The sequence below is a fragment of the Anopheles nili genome, chromosome X (assembly GCF_943737925.1).
Source record: "Anopheles nili chromosome X, idAnoNiliSN_F5_01, whole genome shotgun sequence".
Lineage (NCBI taxonomy): Eukaryota > Metazoa > Arthropoda > Insecta > Diptera > Culicidae > Anopheles > Anopheles nili.
The window spans coordinates 4,315,383-4,335,801 of NC_071293.1; the positions used below are offsets into that span (position 1 = coordinate 4,315,383).

Genomic DNA, 20,419 nt, shown 5'->3' on the forward strand with positions numbered 1-20,419 from the left:
GAAGCAAGCGTATATTAAACCTCTAGCGGTTGCAACACCACCGTTTCGATGCTACTCACCGAGTGTGATGCGTTTGGTGGGATCGTACTCGAGCATCTTACGGATCAGATCAAACAGCTGCAGGTGGTCCGGCTTGTCGATGATAACGCAACGGTGCAGGGGTTTGCAGTGGTCCCGAACATAACGCCCAGCGGAGGACCTTTCGTCCCAGTCAAGCTTTCCGTAACGGAAGTACTTCGTACTGGTTTTCCTGGTAAACACACCAGGAGGGAGTGATTATAGCGACGGTTATGAATACAGAAGACGCACCGAAAGGAGCGTATGGGATACCTTACCTTGCCATGCGATACGGGATGGTACCGAGGATCCGCTCCATCATGGCTAGATGTTCGCGATTGTCATGCGTTGGGAACAGTGTCACGCCTTGGTAAAGCTCAAACATGATGCAGCTGGTTTTTGTGGATAAAGAAACGCAAAACCGAAAGGTTAGAAGGCCACGAGAATCTTACAGATAGTCTGTTTGGATGACGGGTTCTAGGATAACCTACCCGATTGACCAAACGTCACACGGTTGCGACCAGCCGAGTTCGAGGATAACTTCCGGAGCACGATAATGGCGGGTGGAAACGATCGTACTATGGTGTTCGTCATCAAATGTCGCACTTCCAAAGTCAATCAGCCGTATATCAGTGCAGTTCACTCGGCGCACATCGTTGACCTGTAACAAAATTCAATCATTAGTGACGTTTTAATAAGCAGCCATTATCTGTAGCTTTGCCATCCCGGAGGCACCGTTCCTACCTTACGAGAGCTAGTAGTGGTGGTGTATTCCGAATCGACGAACAGAATGTTTTCCGGTTTCAGGTCAGTGTGGGTGAGGCGGCTTTCGTGTAGGAATTTAACGGCATAGCACAGCTGGTAGGAAATATGGCGCACGTGCTCCATCGGGTATGGTTCGTAGTTGTTATCTTTCTGCAGGTTTGAGGAGAGAAAAATAGCAGTCAGTTCTGATCACACCACGAAGGATCGGATGCTGTCGCGGTTTTACTCACCAGAAAATCGAAAACACTCAGTCCGAGCATCTCGAATGCGATACACGTATGGCCATGGTAATCGAAAGACTCTATCATTTTCACGCACAGGCTACGGAGAAAAGTTTTTCAACGAAATTATTATGGATTGCATTAAGCATTGCTGCTGCAGCTGGCCGAAGCGAAACGGAAGAAACTCACTGTTCGGCGACCGGATCGAGCTGCATGATTTTTTCTAGCGCTCCTATTTCCAACTCTGCCGCATCACGATACTTCTCCACGTTTTTGATGATCTTCAGTGCCATGATGTAGTTGTTCCTGTTATCAATGGGATGCATGTGAAAATTAAAAAAAATAAAAGTAAGTATCTTTTTGGTATATATTCAGTTTTTGTAACATACGCACCGTTCTAGATCTTTCACCTTTACAACGCGTCCAAATGTACCTTCGCCAAGAGTAGCAAGAATCTTATCTGTGGAAACAGCAAATAACAAGGATGAGCAAATGAAAATCGTGTAATTTATTGGAAGACATCCGAGTTACGTACAGCGGTTGTGTAGAACATCGCCGATTTGGTAGATCAGATGACCGTCAGCATCGTCGCGGCAGGTTGGTTGTCTCTGTGGTAGGCGCAAATATTCGACGAATCCAAGGATTATCACACGTTGCGAAAATAATCAGAAAAAGCTCTATTAGTTATTTGCAATTAAAGAGCGTGATTCTTTCGTCTGGATAACGAACGCTCAACTAAGCTATAATAAATTAGTACAGGCAATATTAACAAATCCAATCTCGCTCGTAACAAAAACTCATAATGATCACGGTTGCTAAAACAAAAATAATAAATAACAATGATAAACGAAATAAAACAAACACAATAGTGTATGATATTGAAATAATAAATGAATCAAATAATGTCGCATAATGTGAATGGAGAAATCAAATCATAATAAATCATAAATATCAAACACAACGCAACGAAAAGACGAAATGATGAACTGCGTATGATACGTCGTATTCGGTTAGAAGAAGTACACACAGACCAGTCACCGATTAGTATACACTATTCAATAAGAAGCTTTAAAGTATTGTTATCAATATAATATGCACGCATTGAAGAAATATGTACCATTGAAGAGTATTAGATTCGAAACAGACAGTTCCCGTAGGGCAGTAATTAAAATTGTGTACCTTATTGAAACTAATTGAATTATGACAATCCGCCACCAGAATCTACCCATTAATAAGAATGTATTAGGTGTTAGATGATACTTTAATCTCGATAATGCAGGATTAGTATGATGTTTCTACATTAATCGAATCAGTGAATGACGTGACAAGCCGTAAGGATAACGACGAAATCAGGAATCACACGCATACGATTATTGAGAGCAAGTCTCAAACATATCGATTACGGACACACGATGTGACCGGCACGTTTCATGCAATAAGCCAATTAAGGCGTAGTGTATCGAAAACTATCATAGCAACGCGTCAAAGCATTTGGCAAGGGAAGATGAACATGCCGAAGGGTCAAGAAGCACATCTCGACCAAATAAGCGCAGCGATTTGATGGAATCGAATGAGTAAGGGATCGGCCGAAAATGTGTAGCGATAGCGGTTGTGAAGGTGTTCAATCCTTACAAAGGTAGAGAGCGCTTTGGGTATGCGCGATCGGGGTCCTCGCAGCTGGTTCTGGACGAGTCCACCACTGGGCAGTGGCGCTACTGCCGTCCGGTTGCTATAGGAGCAGGTGTTGATGGGCAGGATAGAGCCACCAATCGGGACGGGTTGATGATACCCGTACGGTGGCTGTGGCTGGCTGTATAGCTGATGGCCACCATTCAGCAGGTGTGAGGTCACATTCTGCACCGTGTAGGACTTTTGTAGACCTCCACCGAGAGCGGTTCCGACCGCTGCCGTACCGTACAGCTGTTGTGGAGTGACCAATGGTTGCTGATAGTACATGCGCATGTGCGAGGAAGACGTACGTTGGCGTTGGTAAGCGTGGCTCGCTGATGACAGCAACATCGAGGCCGCTTCTTCATCTTGTCGTGGTGACCGATCGGAAACAGCCGGGTTAACTGTTGCGTGTGATCGACGCTCACGTCGCGGCTGTTGTTGTAGTAGCTGCTGGCGTGATGGGTCATCGAGAGGTGCGTACTTCTGTAGTAGACTTTCGATCTCACGTCGCCTGTTCTGACGATCACGTGCTCCTGGATCACCGGATCCATCACCATCGGGAGGTGAGGCACCATCATCATCACTCGATAACGGGACAGTACAGATACCATCGGCGTCAAAAAACCGACCACCGGTCGATGTTTGACAGCTTTTCCGGCGCTCCTTTTTAGTCGCGCTCAGACTCGATGCAGAGGCGGAAAAGTTGCCCCCATCTGCCAGTGTCTGAGGCAATTGCTGGTATTGGTGATGGTTGTGATGGTGCGTATGCAATAGATGACCCATGTCGGTGGTGTCGCTTCGTTTATACGGTTTAATCGCACGTCGAGTTTTGCCACTTGACATACCCGCAACTTCCGACAGCAGCTCCGTCGGGTCGTACTTTGATTTGAACACGTTCTCTTTCCCACCGTCATGGTGATGATGTTGATGTTGATGATAGCTGCTTTCCTTTGTGCCGGATGTGAATGTCCGCAAACCTGAGCTTCGATCACCACCAGCACCATACGTCCGGCCGTTCCGATCGTACAGACTATCCACCATTGTCGAGCCAGTCGATAGACCTACAGGACCTGTACCAGAGAGCTTCGAAGACCGGCCACCACCGAGCAACAGCTGCAGTTTATAAGGTGTACGCTCTTTAGCGCTTGAGTACGATTTATCTCGCACGATACTGCTCGTCGTGGAGCTTTTCATCAGCGGGTTTAGCAACCGTTGCTGCTGATGGTGTTGATGCTGGTGTTGCTGCTGCTGTTGATGATGGTGGTGATGATAGTGACCACCCGATGTGGGTGGTTCGAGCGTTTTCTCTTTATCCTCCTGCTCCTTGCGCCGGTGTACCCGATCGAGAATGTCGGAGTATTTCGATTCCAGCCGTGAGATGGTTGTGCCACTACTCACGCCACTGCTACTGTTGCCAGCGGTCGTATTAGAGCCGCTGGTGGATCCACTTTTGCTTGGGACGACTAGTGGTGTCTTGTCTTTATCCTCCGTCGTGCTTTCGCGCTGCAAATTGGAACGGTTCGGCTTTAGGGATATCTCGCGTACTCCGGTGGCGTCTTTGTGGACGCTTGTTCGATGTTAGGGAGCGAGTGGAGCCAATTTCTAACCTTCTGACTGTCGTCTCCAAATGGACGGAAGCATTTAAACCCTTTTTCTAGCTGCTCTAAAACACTAACTAACTGCCTAACCTTCTATACTACTCCTATTCTGCTAGCCATTCTCAATCACTGCTCCAGCTCGCTCCTCCACACGGGTACAACATCTTTAAGGATTCAGGCACTTACTCTACTGCGCGTTGTCGTTGGTGAGGTCAGTGACGAAGGCGCTCCAGTTGTCGCAGATGTTGCTGATGGTGAATCGAATCGCTTTCCAAAGGTACGAAACAGTGGTTTATAGTACGAGCTCATCGTACTATTGAAGCTGCTCAAATAGGGCGACCGGTGCACCGAGTCGGTGGACGACTCGAGGCTGCCATAATCGGACGTGGCCGTGGCACTGCCGCTACCATGAGAAAGGATCGAGCTGGTAGAGGCCGACGTCGTGAGCTCGTTGAAACCGCTGTGTTTTTATTTTAATTATTTTTAAGGACGAAATGATCGTAAAAGAAAGACCGTGACCGAGACGGTGCATCGATTTAGTGTGAGAAGAAAAGGGAGAGAGAGAGAACGTTAGGCTTCAGATCACCCTGAACCAAGAGCCCTCGAAGAATAATGGCTCAGGAACACCTTTACTGTGGTTTGGTGCAATTGAAACCATGGTCAGTTTTTTTGTCCATGATTGTATTCCCAAATCACGTCGGTATGTCAGCTTCCCTTGCAAACGGATAGCAGCTGCGTCATGGTGTGAAAGCGCATGCTCCGAAAGCGAGATAACAACCGTCAGTTAGCTCGTCAAATGAATTCGACGCAGTATCTTCTGCGCGATTGAAAAATGTTGTGATCTTACCTAAATTCAGAGAGAGAGAGAGTGAGTGAGAGAGTGAGAGAGAGAGAGAGAGAGAGATGTTGTGCGAAATCCCAGCTGACGAGGTAAACACATCCCTGGCCCCAGATGAAAACCGCACATATACACGATTGGCATGCCAAAACCCCGACCGTGTATAGAGACCTTCGGCTGGTGATCTCGCGGAAGGCGCGAAAGGCTGCGAGACGATCGCAATTTGAAAATACCAAAATTACACTTCCTTGCTGGCATGTGCGCGTGTGTGCGCAAGAAAAAAAGAAAAAAGAAAAGGGTGACGGATAGCGCGAATTCACCTCGCCGTTGTCAGCATGTTTGCTGCTTCGGTTCTTTGAAGGAATCGAGCGAAACTAAACTAGGAAGAGATGTGCCGAGGTACAGATCGCCTCGGGGACGTCACTGTGCGCAACTAATCAGCAGTTGCGTACGGGAGGTGTTGCGGGTGTGTTTGAACTGCTGGTTTTGTGTGACGTCCGCAAGGCGACGACCGAAAAATGGCCGATTCAAATGGTTAGATAACCGCAGCGAGCTTCCTGTATTTGCAGCATTTGGGATGTGATTTTTTTTTCTGCTTCTCGAGAATCGAGTTTTTTTTAAAAGGCACTGTGTTGTATCGTAGTATCTCAATTGAGACGCCATTTTTGCCCAAATGAAGGTGATGGAATTCTAACGAAGCACAGAGCCAGTGTTCATGATAATGTCTGGACATTGAATAAAGAACACCAATGTTTGTCTGATTCTTCTCTCTCGCTCTCTTTCGATCAGCATCCTTTGAGGGAATTGATCACTATTGGGATTGAGATACACGGATGGAGAAGTCACTCTATCTCTCAAAAAACAAAACTTCACACACATGTACACTTCTTGTCTAGCTGGGAGCATCTGTTTCTCTCTCTCTCTCTCTCTCTCTCTCTCGAGGTGTCCTGGACACGCAACACGTCCTGTCTAATCCCACAACACAGGGCCACCCAGGAGCTGACAAAACCGAAAAGGGAACAAATCACACTGAACCAAACAATGGCGGTCGATTATTACCGAAACTGCGATCGCTTCTGCTGCGGCTGCGGCTGGTGCTGTTGCTGCTCCAACTTCTCGCTCGGATTGCGGCGGAATCGCTGCAGTATGCTGCTGCAACTGTCCGACAGCAGCTGGGTGACGCTCGCCGTATTACTGCGTATGTAGCGGCGACGCACACCACCACCCGACGACGACCCGGCCGTGGACCCGACACCGGACAGATGATCGTGCGACAGCAGGGAGCCCGAGGACGAAACCCCAGAGGACGAGGACGACGAGGAGGACGAGGTCGACGACGGGGCCGCCGTTGAGCTGGCCGCCATTGCTAAACCGTGCGTTTGAGCCGTTTGGCTATGTCCGCTTTCTCTCTCACTTGCTCGCTCGCACCGATCGCACCGATCGTCGTCACTCGCTCGCTCGCTTTCTCGCTTGTTCTCTCACTTGCAGTTGGTTATCGGCCCCGAGCGCTTCCTGGGACTTGGATGCTGTTACGATCAATTTTTTTCTAACACTTTCGTTTGCTCTCTCTCCCTCTCTCGTTCGCTAGCTTGATCTAACGTGCGCGCGCGCGCGCGAACGTCAAACACACCGACGCAGCGAGTTTGCTCTAGACTCTCGTTCTTGTTTCTAAATTCTAGCACACACGGATGCGGGTCACACAGTACGCTACAAAAAAAAAACAATTCACCACACGCGCCCGCGTAATGTGTGCTACGTGTGATAACGACGCGTGCGTAAGCGTGTGTGCGTAGGTGACGTCCTGTGCAGCCCGTTGACGGTGATAATGGGCCATTTCCGTGCTCGCGTTCGCCATTTAGAGGCACAACCACCACACGCGAACCATACTGCCGATACGATCGCAGACGAGCGTGATATCCCGCCATAGTCTGTGTATCCGTCAAACGCGCTGACACTTGCGCTCTCGCAGTGTGTTTTTATCATTCGCTTTCGATTTAAACAAACGCATCAGCGCTCTTGTTCCCGTTCTTTTTGGAGGGCGCTTGAGAGTGAACTCTACACGACCATCACCTATCAGACCAGCGGGTGATCTACACGCCATAGGTGTTGTTGTGTCTCTTTACGCGATCGTTCGCGAAAAAGCGATCCTCGGGAAAGGATTTTCGGGCAATTTCAAAACCTTCGACCGCTCGAAAAATGTCTGGCAAAACAAATTTCAAGCCGTTTCCAGTGGGATATGAAAATTAAACGAAATTAGAAATCGTCCTATTTTTATGAAAGGACGATTGCAGCGTGATTTGAAGGCAATGCAAAACTCCAAGCGAGGGTAATTCTGCGTTTCACGTGCAAACAGTTTAGCTGCAGCTGATATAATAAGAAACGGTGTGTTTTTCCGCACCGATCCATGATTGTTTTCCTTCCCAGGTGTGTTTTGTTTTAGCAAACCCTTTTTTGATGTTGATCCCTTTGATGGTCACGATCGTCGTCTTCGAACAACACGAGTACCTCAGGTGGACGCGTGTAACCACACGCGGGATCAACTATGTATCAAAATACATGTATGATGTTGGAAATATCTTTCACCTTTCATCTTCCAGCGTCCCAAGGGGAGTTCAAACGAATTCCAAGCGCACCATATGAAGTTTGCGTTTAAAACCAAACTCTCCCTTTCTCTTTCTCTCTCACACGCACACTTTCCTTCTCTTCTTTTTCAACGCTCAAGTTGCGTATGCTCCATTTGTGTCAATTACAGGCGTAATGCGTTCTTGTGTCATTGGTCGCGCACGCCCTCCGGAGTGCATTCACGTCCTATTATGCTTCATTCCGTCCCCTTCTCCCTCGATCAACCCCACAAAAGGGGTGCGAGGGATGATGCTGCCGTTGCCGTGTTTTTCCCACACCCTGATAACGTTTCGCTCATCTAAAAGGGTTGAGCTGTCGCGCATTATGCATCAGAGCTGATAAACCACGATCAGCACGGATGTCGCCCTACACACATAGCTTCTCTTCTTTCTCTCTCTCTCTCTCACCCTTCGAGCTACCGTCGATTGATGCGCCGGGAAACTTAATGCTTTAATGTTTCATGTAATATGTGTGTGTAGTTACAGCTCATATGTCCGAAAGAATGTTTTTTTTCCTAGTTCAATACAATGTTTATTATCCCTACGTTACACTTTGTTGGCGTAAGACACACGTACTTAGACTAAGCAAAAACATGTCGTGAGACACTGAAATGCGGAAAATGATAAAAACGACTCCAAAAATAGGCAGAACAAGGGTAAAAGGGAACAGGATGGTGGGAACAACGGGGGAGGGTGGGGAAGGATGAAACAAAACGGAAAAAAGCGAGAGAAAAAAGAGAGAATAATTTTAGGTGTGAATGTTCACGAAAAACAACGAAACGGAGCGACGCGTACAAAACACCAGGCGGCTCCATCACGGGGCCTTTGCCCTTGTGGAATATGGATGGGGCATGAGAGGGTAAACTAGCGAACAACAATCGTGCGAACAAATACAACCAAGCTGCAACCAAACATGGGCTTGATGAAATCGCGAAAGCGACATTTTTTTTCTGGAAACGTATATTTGAATCTTCAACCTCTGGAATGTTTCCGATATGGAATTTTTGACTGCTTTTTAATAAAAAAAATGTAAGTCAGCAGTCTGATGAAAGCGTATATAGTTTATTTCATCAACGTTGATAGTGTACATATAATAATTGTTAAATTGTTTCAAAATGTGAATTGTTAAATTGTTTAATTGCGCAATTAATAAGATATATCTAGCATAATCAGAACGATACAAACAAAACCCATAGAAATCGAGCCAGAATAGTAATCTAAACCAAACAAAGTGCATCTTATGAACTATTTTAAAAACACGATTTTGAATTTTGATGAATTTTGAAAGCCAATTGAAGAAAATAAAAATAAATTTCAAAAATAAACTATTTGTGGGTAAGGATTTGCCTGGCAATATTTACAAGGTTGTCCTAAACCGACAATTTTTTAAGTATTTGCGAAAACTTGGTCCAATGAATTAATCTTAGCCGCGAAATATAAAAAAATAAGTTCAATTATCACAGGTGACGATACAAATACGCCGGAACCGGAAATGGTTACCAAACGCTGAACGTTATACATTGTTCAAAGCAAGTAGAAGATAAACGGGTTTAGGAAATAAGTGGCGAAAAATAAAGTTAGCAATACATATTTAAAAAATATGCTCGATGATAACCTTATTATATCGATAGTAGGTTGATTCAAAGGCAGGCAGATTAGTTGCCTGTGAGCAATTACATAATTATCAAGCTAAGATGAAGTTTTGAAATCTAATCTTAATGAAACTATCGGCGCGTAAGGATTTAGTATTTACAAAGCAATCCTACGCCGAAAGTATCAACGTATACATGATAATCTCCGAGTAAGTGCCACACCGTATGCACTGACACGCAAATAAATCATAAGCGATAAATTCCCATTTTTGTGCGACGGTTACAAAATAACTAAATATAAAAAAAATTATTATCAAAGATTACGATAAATATAAGAAGAAATTGGAAATGATAGTTTGAACCAGACTGAGAAAATACATTTCATTAATGTACTCGGAAAATAAACTCGAACATTTCCGAGTTCTAAGTAACTGTGAAAAGCGAGCTGTAGATAAAAAAGAAAACTATTGATGAGTAGGAATTTGCTTAATAGAGTTACAAAATAATTCTAAGCCGAAAAACTTATTTATGTTATTTTACTTAAGTATTTATATTATTTTATTTACAAAGGTATGCACCTTGCGTCTAAGGAGCTTTATTTTTACAAGTGACGCAAACTAATGTTTAAAATAATATGGAATGAAATAGATGGAGAAATTTTCTCTCTTCTTACTGCTTCAGAAGATTGAAAATTTAGACTCTCTTAAACTATTGCCGGGAAAGGATTTGCCTGGGCTATTTACAAAGCAAACCTAAAACCCGACAATCATACATATGTTAATACTTTTAAGTCCCCTAAATATTAATTTCCCATAAATGTATATAGAAAAAAGCACCTTGCGTCTAAGGTGCTTTGTTTTTACAAGAGACGCAAACTAATGTTTAAAATAATATGGAATGAAATAGTTGGAGAAATTTCCTCTCTTCTTACTGCTTCAGAAGATTGAAAATTTAGACTCTCTTAAACTATTGCCGGGAAAGGATTTGCCTGGGATATTTACAGAGCAAACCTAAAAACCGACAATTATACATATGTTTATTCTTGGAAGACACATAAATATTAATTTTTCATAAATGTACATAGAAAAAAGCACCTTGCGTCTAAGGTGCTTTATTTTTACAAGTGACGCGAACTAATGTTTAAAATAATATGGAATGAAATAGATGGAGAAATTTTCTCTCTTCTTACTGCTGCAGAAGATTGAAAATTTAAACTTTCTTAAACTATTGCCGGGAAAGGATTTGCCTGGGCTATTTACAAAACAAACCTAAAACCCGACAATTATACATATGTTAATACTTTTAAGTCTCCTTAATATTAATTTCCCATAAATGTATATAGAAAAAAGCACCTTGCGTCTAAGGTGCTTTGTTTTTACAAGAGACGCAAACTAATCTTTAAAATAATATGGAATGAAATAGATGGAGAAATTTTCTCTCTTCTTACTGCTTCAGAAGATTGAAAATTTAGACTCTCTTAAACTATTGCCGGGAAAGGATTTGCCTGGGATATTTACAGAGCAAACCTAAAACCCGACAATTATACATATGTTAATACTTTTAAGTCTCCTAAATATTAATTTCCCATAAATGTACATAGAACAAAACACCTTGCGTCTAAGGTGCTTTGTTTAACAAGGGAGAGGATTTGCCTGAGCTATTTACAGAGCAAAAACACCTTGCGTCTAAGGTGCTTTGTTTTTACAAGTGACGCAAACTAATATTTAAAATAATATGGAGTGAAATAAATGGAGAAATTTTCTCTCTTCTTACTGCTTCAGAAGTTTGAAAATTTAGACTTTCTTAAACTATTGCCGGGAAAGGATTTGCCTGGGCTATTTACAAAGCAAACCTAAAACCCGACAATTATACATATGTTAATACTTTTAAGTCTCCTAAATATTAATTTCCCATAAATGTACATAGAACAAAACACCTTGCGTCTAAGGTGCTTTGTTTAACAAGGGAGAGGATTTGCCTGAGCTATTTACAGAGCAAAAGCATCTTGCGTCTAAGGTGCTTTGTTTTTAAAATTGACGCGAACTAATGTTTAAAATAATAGATGGAGAAATTTTCTATCTTCTTACTGCTTCAGAAGATTGAAAATTTAGACTCTCTTAAACTATTGCCGGGAAAGGATTTGCCTGGGATATTTACAGAGCAAACCTAAAACCCGACAATTATACTTATTTTAATTTTCGGAGGATTCATAAGTATTAATTTCCCATAAATGTACATAGAAAATCGATGACGATCAAAATTCAATGTGAACTAAAAAGATTCAAATAAATGCCGATTAAAAAAAAGAAAAGTAACTGTAAAATATTTGTAAAAATTTAAGCAACAAATGAACATAACATTAATTTCGCATAACTTGAGTCACAAGTAAAAAATGATAAAGGTATGCAAATATTATTGGAAAACATTCTGCAATTTATGCAAAAATAAAAAGGCCGCTAAATAAAAATTCTGCATAAAACTGTTTGAGCACTTTGACATTTTTCTTCTGCCGCACAGGTGCTCCTGATTAATATCACTGTCCATTTCCTTTTCTACTTGGTTATTGAATTCTATTGCACCATTTGCGTAAGTTTGTGCAAGCGTTTTAGAATAGAAGTTTTGCTTCTTTAAGCGATTTAAATCCTTAACGTTCGTACAATTATTTGCGTAGAGACAGAGGTCTCAATGGAATGATTCCCAGTGGGATGAGAGGATGGAGGGTTGGACAAAAAGAACTGCAGGAAGAAATTCTCAAACTGTGGAATCATCTCCGGGGGTTTTGAGACTTGGAGAGATATTTTTGAAAGGATGATGACGCTTCGCTCCCACCACGATCCAAAACGAGGAATCTGTGGGAGCGGGGGAGGCGTGGAAAGGTAGACAAGTTTCAATTTGGAAATGAAACTCAACGAAAACACCCCCAAAACCTGCGCACACTCTTGCGAACCGAACGCGCTGGCGTAAGGTGCTTATTTTTGGCCCCATTTTGTCTCTGCCAGGTGAGCAAATAGTTTGTCTTTTCGACGGCGAGGATGTTTTTTTCCCACCTCGTTGAGTGGGTGGGATTGGGGAGGAAGTAAGAAGCGATGGGTTTTGGGATTTGGAAAGTCCAATTGCGATTTCTGCGACAGCCAAAAGCACAGCTGGTCCTTAGCCGTGGCGATTTTGCGTCGCCCGTCAAGGGGCGCAATGTGCGCCATTTTGCCGAAATGGGTTTTCTATTTACGCTCCAACCTATGCGCACACACGTATCCCCGGGCGGCGACAGGACAAAAACGGAAGTTTGGGGAGAAGGAAGGTTGTTAAACATTTTTCTCCCTCAACCCACGTATTGAAAGGTCGCAGGAAAATAGAGAAAAATCTCCCCGTGCGATTTTGCACGAGAAAGAGAAAGAGAGAGAGAGAGAGAGAGAGAGAGAGAGAAGGATGATTGCCTTCTTTTTTTTACAGCGCAAGTATTTTTATAAATCGTGAAAAAGATGCTTTCTTTTCCGTCATCTCCCTGCTCCGTGCATCATCATTTTTTTTAATTTTTTGATGTTTGATTTTTTACTTTTTTTTACATTTATTTATATATTTTTTTTTCAATTTAATAAAGGGAAAGGGAATGCTCAATTGAAAATAACCAGGCGCCTCCTTTGCGTGCCTTCCGCATCATTACAATAGCGCAAGGGTGTTGCGGGTGGGAAAAGGAGCAGTATGGTGGGTAGAGGGGTAAAAGGGAAAGGAGGATTGCGTCGAGGATTCAATCACGCGCGATATATAAAAATACTTGTGCCGAAAGCAACACATTAATCCCCACCTCGTGGCTTGAGCCGAAGGGGATGGGCGATTGTAAAATAAAAAAAAGGTGCTAAGTAGGCAGTGGAAAAGAAGGAGGAAAAGCGAAAAAGAAAACACACCCTCCCTCGCCAGGAGCACCTGATTCGCGCCTGTCAACTCGCGCTCGAGTCACCATCTTTTTTAACCTAACATGCGTCGGGAGCGAAGAGTGTGTAGACGCATTATGTCACATGCGTTCGAGCGTATGTGTGAGCGAAAGAGAGTGTGGAAGAGTCAAAGAGATATCAATGCGAGAGCGAGAGAATGAGAGGGAGAGAGAGCTACATCGATGCTTTTATTTTTAATCCAAGCAAAGACGAAATCCTCCCCCGAAACGATGGAGAAACGGTGGAAGGAAAGTCGCCCTAACGAAATTAGGGGTTGTACAGGACAGGATGGTGAGGGTGGAAGGGGGGGGAGGGGGGGGAGAGAGAGGGTGCCAGGCGCAGGGTTAAAAACCGCGCAGTGATCGCGGATTTGGTCAGCGCGTCGTTCGGACCCCCGGGAACCGTGAAAAACACCCCACAGGAGCAGGAAAAGCCAGGGAAAACCCTAACCCGTTGTTCTCTGCAAGTGTGCAGAGAAAAGGGAGGGCGGAGGAGGGAAGGGTGTTTAACTTTCGGTTTCCGTGAGCAAAAAATGGAAAGAAATTAACACGTTCCCTAATGAGGTTCCGTAGGTGGTACGAATAAATTAAAAATATACTCGTACCCCGAAAGTGGAAGCTGGGAAAGTTTCGTCACCACCCGCACCGGTAAATTTATATACTGCGTGGGGTGGTGGTAGGGGAAGTAAGAGAGGAAGAAGGGAATGAGACATTGCATCAAACGACGTCATTTCGTCCTTCCATGTTGCTAGGAATGCTCACATCCGCGAGCAATTAGCACAATATTCGACGCCCTTGACCTATTCCACGCAAAAAGAAAGAAGGGCTCCCAAACTCTCGCGAAAAGGGGTAAGTGGGGGAGGGTTCGCCAGTTTTCCCTCATTTTGAACCTCGACAGTATTGCCCCCAACAGCTGGTTGAGGTTGAGCGATTGGTGGTGGTTGATCGCGACGGGAAAGAAATTGAGCACGCGGAAGATGTCCTTTTTGGCGACGCATTGATGCCCTTGCACGATCACATGCGCGCGCGCGCGCACACACACGCTCACAATTGCGCACACTTGAGAAAACGAGCCAGAGTGCAGGATCGTCGTATCTCACTAAGGGCAAAAAGAAAAAGGACATAAAGGTCCTTTTTTCGGTGCGTTGAACCGCACAAACACGCGGCGATTGGAAAACGAACTTCCTAACGGTTTTTTCTAACGCTTTTTTGCTCTCTCTTTCTCTCTCTCTCTCTCTGGTTCGCACTAACGAACTGGAGCTCGTTCTAGGACACACACAGATACGCACGCGCGCGTGAAAACCGGAACTTGCAGAAAATTCGCACACGAAACCCCCGTACGAAGGGCCACGAAAGTTCAAACAAAACGCACCATTTGCGCAACCGAACCAAACAACAACGCAACAATTTCGCGCACACCGCGGACCCCACTCGACAAAACCCTTTCCACTCGCTCACCCCGGGGGGATGGGGCGCTTAAAAGGGGGTTGCGTTTTTTTTTTTTCGATATCGAAGGGCTCCCGCGAGAAGTACACGCGAAAACCGGCCGCGTGCCCGCTTACGCTGGCGCGGAAAGGAAGACTACGCGCGGTGTTCAACATGCTCGCGGTGTTGGGCGCGTTCGTTGGCTGCTGTGGTGAGGGGGGGGGGGGAGGGGGGGGGGAGATAGAACGGGGGTGGAGAAGATGGACGAAGAAAGGGGGTGTGATGGGCGCAAGTCTGACACCCTGGGTTTTCATATTTGTTTTTCCATCTCCCTTCACAAACCGTGTCTCTCTACCGTTCGCTCACTTTCTCTCTATCTGTCTATCTCTCTCTCTCTCTCTCTCTCTCTCTGTTTCTCTTTCACTCCTTCTCGGTTGCACGCATCGCGCAGAACCAGAGCCAAACCGGATATTATTAATGTACTGAGGCCGCGAACACCGTCACCCGTACAAGAGATAGCCCCACTGGCAGGGTGACGGAATACCGAAATAATATCTTCCATCGCGCTCACGCTCGCGCACACGGTGCACCTGTTTCACTCACTTGAACGCGCGGAAGGTGGACAAAAAGGACCACCACCGAAGGATACGCGCAAGGGAGCCAAACCCATGAGAGTAAGGTGAAAGAGAGAAAGAAAAAGGGAGAAAGAGAGAAAGGGAGAGAGAGAGAGACACATACACCAGAGTGCTTGCGCATCGTGTACGCGTGTTTGCGCCATGCGGGGAGCCACGCACACTATTTATAAATATTTTCCCTCGACCGCGCACGCCTTAGCGAGTGGAAAACGCACGGGGTGAGGGGAGGGTGGGAAAAAGGGGGTGGGGGAGACACGCAGGAGTACGAGGAAAAAGGCAAACGAACACCTTCTCGTCATTGATGTCGTCGCCTGACGGGATCATCATCATCACTAACCCTACTTCTCAGCGATCTCTCTCGCGATCTGTTAGATTTTCTACGCCGGGTCGAAAATTTCCATCCCACTCTCTCTCTCTCTTTTTCTCTCACTCTCATCTTTCGCTTGTGGCCTACCCCTAGAATGTTTTTATTGGCGCTGCCCTCCCCCGAGCAAAAGGTGTCACATCGTTTTTCGGGTCACCTACAACGGCGAAGGGCCAAGAGCGGCGAGGAAAATGGTTCCACGGGGTGGTGGGGGGTGGGGGCGGAGGGTGGAAAGCAGTTCAAGGTTCACGCGCACACGGTGACACCACTTACGCAAAAAGGCGCACACCAGTGTTGAACATGAGAATAACCAGATGAAAAAGCATCCCTTTTCTCCGCGTCGTGTTATCTTTTTTTTGTGGTTTTGTTTTTGTGCCTAACTGTGTTTTCTTTTTGTTTGTCCCAAACTGCGTTTGCTTTTTGTCTCTGTGTGTCTGTCTCTAGCTGTGTTTTCTTTTTTGGCTTGAAGCGCCGGATGCCCTCTGCTGCACTTTGATGGGGGAGAGCAGCCAGTGAAGCTAACCGAAACCAATATCTTTGGCACAGTTTCCTTTGCGCTTGTTTAGCCACCCGTTTGCTGCCTGATTATTGCTTGTTCTTCTTCTCGTGGTCACTGTGTGCTTGTGTGCGTGCTTTTTTTTTCGTAATGTAAATCTTTGAAATACCACAATGCGCCTGCTAATTACAGGGCAACGATTTTAAGCAGGGCGCGGGCTTTTTTTTGTGGGCGAGAAAATGAGATTCACCAATGGCAAAGTTTAGCAAAACAGCACTGTTATGTAAAGTAAGCGAGTAACAGAAAAAATAAGATCAATAATTGTGCGTGTATGCACGCGTTACGAACAAAAAAAAAATCGTCCGATCTTCGATTATGGCGGGATGGATAAATTTAACTTTTCCCTGCTCGAGCGCGTAACCACCCTGTAGAAGAGTGTTGGTTGACGTTCGAGCTTAAGGGAATTGTTTTGCAAACTTATGTGTAAATATACGTTCTTATACTATTGCTTGTGTAAAATAAGACGTGCAAAGTTACAATGCTGCTGCTATTTACAATGCTAATGTAACTTCGCACAGTAAGTATCTAATTTAAGAATTAAATGCAGGTTCCTTTTAGCGCCTTAATGCAAGTGGCATTTACCGTAATAGTAAGCAGGGGTCCGATATAGAAAATTTACATCAAAATGCAATCTAAAAGTACAAGATGTAATCTAATGATCTAAAATGTAAGGATGAATTGTATCTCTGTCGCACTTTGTTTGGTTCCGCTTTCTTCTGGCTCGATTTGTACGTGTTTTGAAAAGTTGAAATAGAAAATTATATAATTCAAGAAGGGAATGAAAAAATATATATCTTAAGAAGAAATGGGCATGATGTTCGTAGGCAGCAGACGAAGCTGCGCTAGAAGCTGTGCAATGTGATCGCAAGGGCCTTACAATCTAGTTAAATGCAACAATCCGGTACGAACGAGACAAAATGGCGTTTAGCGAAACGCCACCGTTCGTTATGTAAAGGTAAAGTGCCTTACGAAACTAAGCAGCATACAAACAAACGGCTTTCGCGCGGACTGCATCAACACAAACGTCGAAAAGCAACAGCGCAAACAGCAACCTGCCGTGAGAAAAAGGGGGCCTAGTCCGGAGGGCCTTTTTTCCCGTCGTAGCGTCCTTCACTACGCGCTAGCAGCAACAACACTTCAAAGACGGGCAGACAGCGAGAGATTATTTGCGATAATGTTGGAAAATTCCAAGCCACCGCGCGCACACGCACACACACACACACACGCACATCAACGCGCAGCAAGCAGGCGGTGGCATTGTTGGTGCTTTTGTGGGTAGACTAAAAGCGCATATTATTCACCTCATCCTCATTCGGCGCGCAATCCTCCTTTTCGGCTCGTTCCGCGCCATCCTCCTCCTCCGCCTCCTCCTCCGCCTCCTCCTCCGCCTCGTTCGTCTCATAATAACTCTCAATTATTTCCCCCTTAGCCTCAATCGTCACCTCTTCTTCGTCATGCGTGGCATGGGTTTCGGCGGGCATCCTAAACACGCTTCCCAGCGCAGTACGCTCAAGTGTTTGTGAAGCGTCCCTGTGATGTTGGTGGTGGTGCCTGGAGCTTGTCGCTTCCTGGCAAGGGCAAAGCGTTTGTTCACGAGGTTCATCCGTGCCGTGTTGCGGCGGCTGAATCGGTTCACCCGGGCTGGAGCTTTTCTGTCGCCCGCATGAATCATTATTCTCGTTCGTGGGCTGCGGCACGTGATCGTCAACAATCTGCATGCCATCGTCTGAGCTGTCGTCATTCCACGATTCGATCTCCGGCATTCCCGTCACGATCACCGCCACGTGCTGCTTTGGCGATAGGAGCCGAATGGACGCTGGTTCCGGTGGTGGTGGTGCTTCCGGTTCTGGCTCTGGTTCTGGCTCTGGTTCCGGTTTCGGTTGCGGTCCTGGTTGCGGTGCCAATGGCGGCTCCGCAGCAACGGAACCATCCTGCGACAGGTTCAATCTCTCACGTATGATCAAATCGATTGCTGTGACTGAGCTTGGACCCGCTTGCGCATCGTTGCGCCTTGGAAACAGCTCATATTGAGCGGTATTGCTGGGGAAAGGTTGCACCGACCTGCTCGCAACGCTTGACGATGAATTTTGGCCGTCACAGCCATCAATTGCGGCCTGCAGTAAGGCTACCGTATCATATGAGCTAGAGGCACCAGCAATCACCGTGTTCGAAGCGGGTTCCGTCGCCGGTTGATTGCCGACCAAAGCCTCAATACTGTGATTGGATAATCTACGCGGGTTCTCTGTCAGCTCGTTCTGTTGTGCTGGTGGTGCAACATGTACCGGGCGCCCGACGTTCGCAATTTCAGTTAAACGGGCGAGATCGCCAGACACGACAGTAGAGGGTATATCACGCACAGGTCTAATAGCGTTCTCAGAAACCGAGTGCAACAATGGAGGTCGAGAGATCGGCCAGCGAGTTGTATGATCCTGCGTGGTGGTCTGCTGCGATGACACCTCTCTCGATGGGCTGTTGTCGGCAGATTCATCGAACATCTCGGGAGTCAGATACCACTGACCTTCACGCATCTGCTTGGCTTTCTGCGCTGGTCTGTCACTCGAGCTGTTGGCATCGACCATTCCGTATACTTGCGAAAGCGGAGGATTCTGAATTTCAGACACCGGCTCGAGCTGCGATCTACTGCGGTCTGCTGCATTCGAATGGGACGGCATCGCATCAGTCGAGTAGCTCTTGAAGAGCCTTGGCTTAGGCGTGTTACCTCGCACAGTTCTCTTAGGTATAATGATGCGATCATAGTTCCAGCTTGGCGACGATACCGTGTTTGCTCTGTTGGTGGCTTCCTCCCAAAAGTTGCTAAGTGAATGCGAGCCGCTCGGTGTACGAGGACGCTGCTGGTCAGGTGGCCCGTGACCGTGTTGTTCAGCTTGGGAAATAGATGAAAGTGAATGTTCCTGGAGTTCCTCCATCTCCTCGTGCTCCACCACCTCTGGCGATCCCATGTCGCATTGTTCCCGACATTGTAAATACATTTCATAATCGCAACATATTTGTTCAAGCTGTTGCTGATTGAGTTGCTGATCGAATTGCTGCTGGGGTTGTTGCTGATTTTGTTCCTGGGGTTGCTCCTGGGGTTGCTGCTGGGGTTGCTGCCGGTGTTGTTGCCGATGTTGTTGCTCCATTTGCTCCTGGTGTCGCTGCTGGTGTTGCTGCTCGAGTCGCTGTTGGCGTTGCAGCTCGAGCGACTGTCGGTGTTGCTGCTCGAGTCGCTGTTGGCGTTCCTGCTCCATTTGCTCCTGGTGAAGCTGTGGACGTTGCTGCTCGAGTCGCTGTTGGCGTTCCTGCTCCATTCGCTCCTGGTGAAGCTGTGGACGTTGCTGCTCGAGTCGCTGTTGGCGTTCCTGCTCCATTCGCTCCTGGTGAAGCTGTGGACGTTGTTGCTCGAGTCGCTGTTGGCGTTCCTGCTCCATTCGCTCCTGTTGTCGCTGCTGGTGTTGCTGCTCGAGTCGCTGTTCGCGTTGCTGCTCGAGCGACTGTCGGTGTTGCTGCTCGAGTCGCTGTTGGCGTTCCTGCTCCATTTGCTCCTGTTGAAGTTGTGGACGTTGCTGCTCGAGTCGCTGTTGGCGTTGCAGCTCCATTTGCTCCTGGTGAAGCTGTGGACGTTGCTGCTCGAGTCGCTGTTGTCGTTGCAGCTCTATTTGCTCCTGGTGAAGTTGTGGACGTTGCAGCTCGAGTCGCTGTTGGCGTTGCAGCTCTATTTGCTCCTGGTGAAGTTGTGGACGTTGCTGCTCGAGTCGCTGTTGGCGTTGCAGCTCCATTTGCTCCTGATGTCGCTGCTGGTGTTGCTGCTCGAGCGACTGTCGGTGTTGCTGCTCTAGTCGCTGTTGGCGTTCCTGCTCCATTTGCTCCTGGTGAAGCTGTGGACGTTGCTGCTCTAGTCGCTGTTGTCGTTGCAGCTCTATTTGCTCCTGGTGAAGCTGTGGACGTTGCTGCTCGAGTCGCTGTTGTCGTTGCAGCTCTATTTGCTCCTGGTGAAGTTGTGGACGTTGCAGCTCGAGTCGCTGTTGGCGTTGCAGCTCCATTTGCTCCTGTTGAAGTTGTGGACGTTGCTGCTCGAGTCGCTGTTGGCGTTCCTGCTCCATTTGCTCCTGGTGAAGCTGTGGACGTTGCAGCTCGAGTCGCTGTTGGCG

At 46.3% G+C, this 20,419-nt stretch overlaps 1 protein-coding gene across 1 annotated transcript in view; it reads right to left on the reverse strand.

Moving 5' to 3' along the window:
- Positions 1-20,419, reverse strand: part of LOC128728329 (serine/threonine-protein kinase Doa) — a 55,006-nt gene that overhangs the window by 3,263 nt on the left and 31,324 nt on the right. The window contains exons 3-10 of the mRNA XM_053821952.1: positions 1,579-1,651; positions 1,437-1,503; positions 1,233-1,349; positions 1,053-1,143; positions 802-972; positions 549-718; positions 336-449; positions 60-250 (exon numbers count right to left, since the gene is read on the reverse strand). Coding sequence (XP_053677927.1) covers positions 60-250; positions 336-449; positions 549-718; positions 802-972; positions 1,053-1,143; positions 1,233-1,349; positions 1,437-1,503; positions 1,579-1,651 — 994 coding nt within the window. The remainder of the gene's footprint in view (positions 1-59; positions 251-335; positions 450-548; positions 719-801; positions 973-1,052; positions 1,144-1,232; positions 1,350-1,436; positions 1,504-1,578; positions 1,652-20,419) is intronic.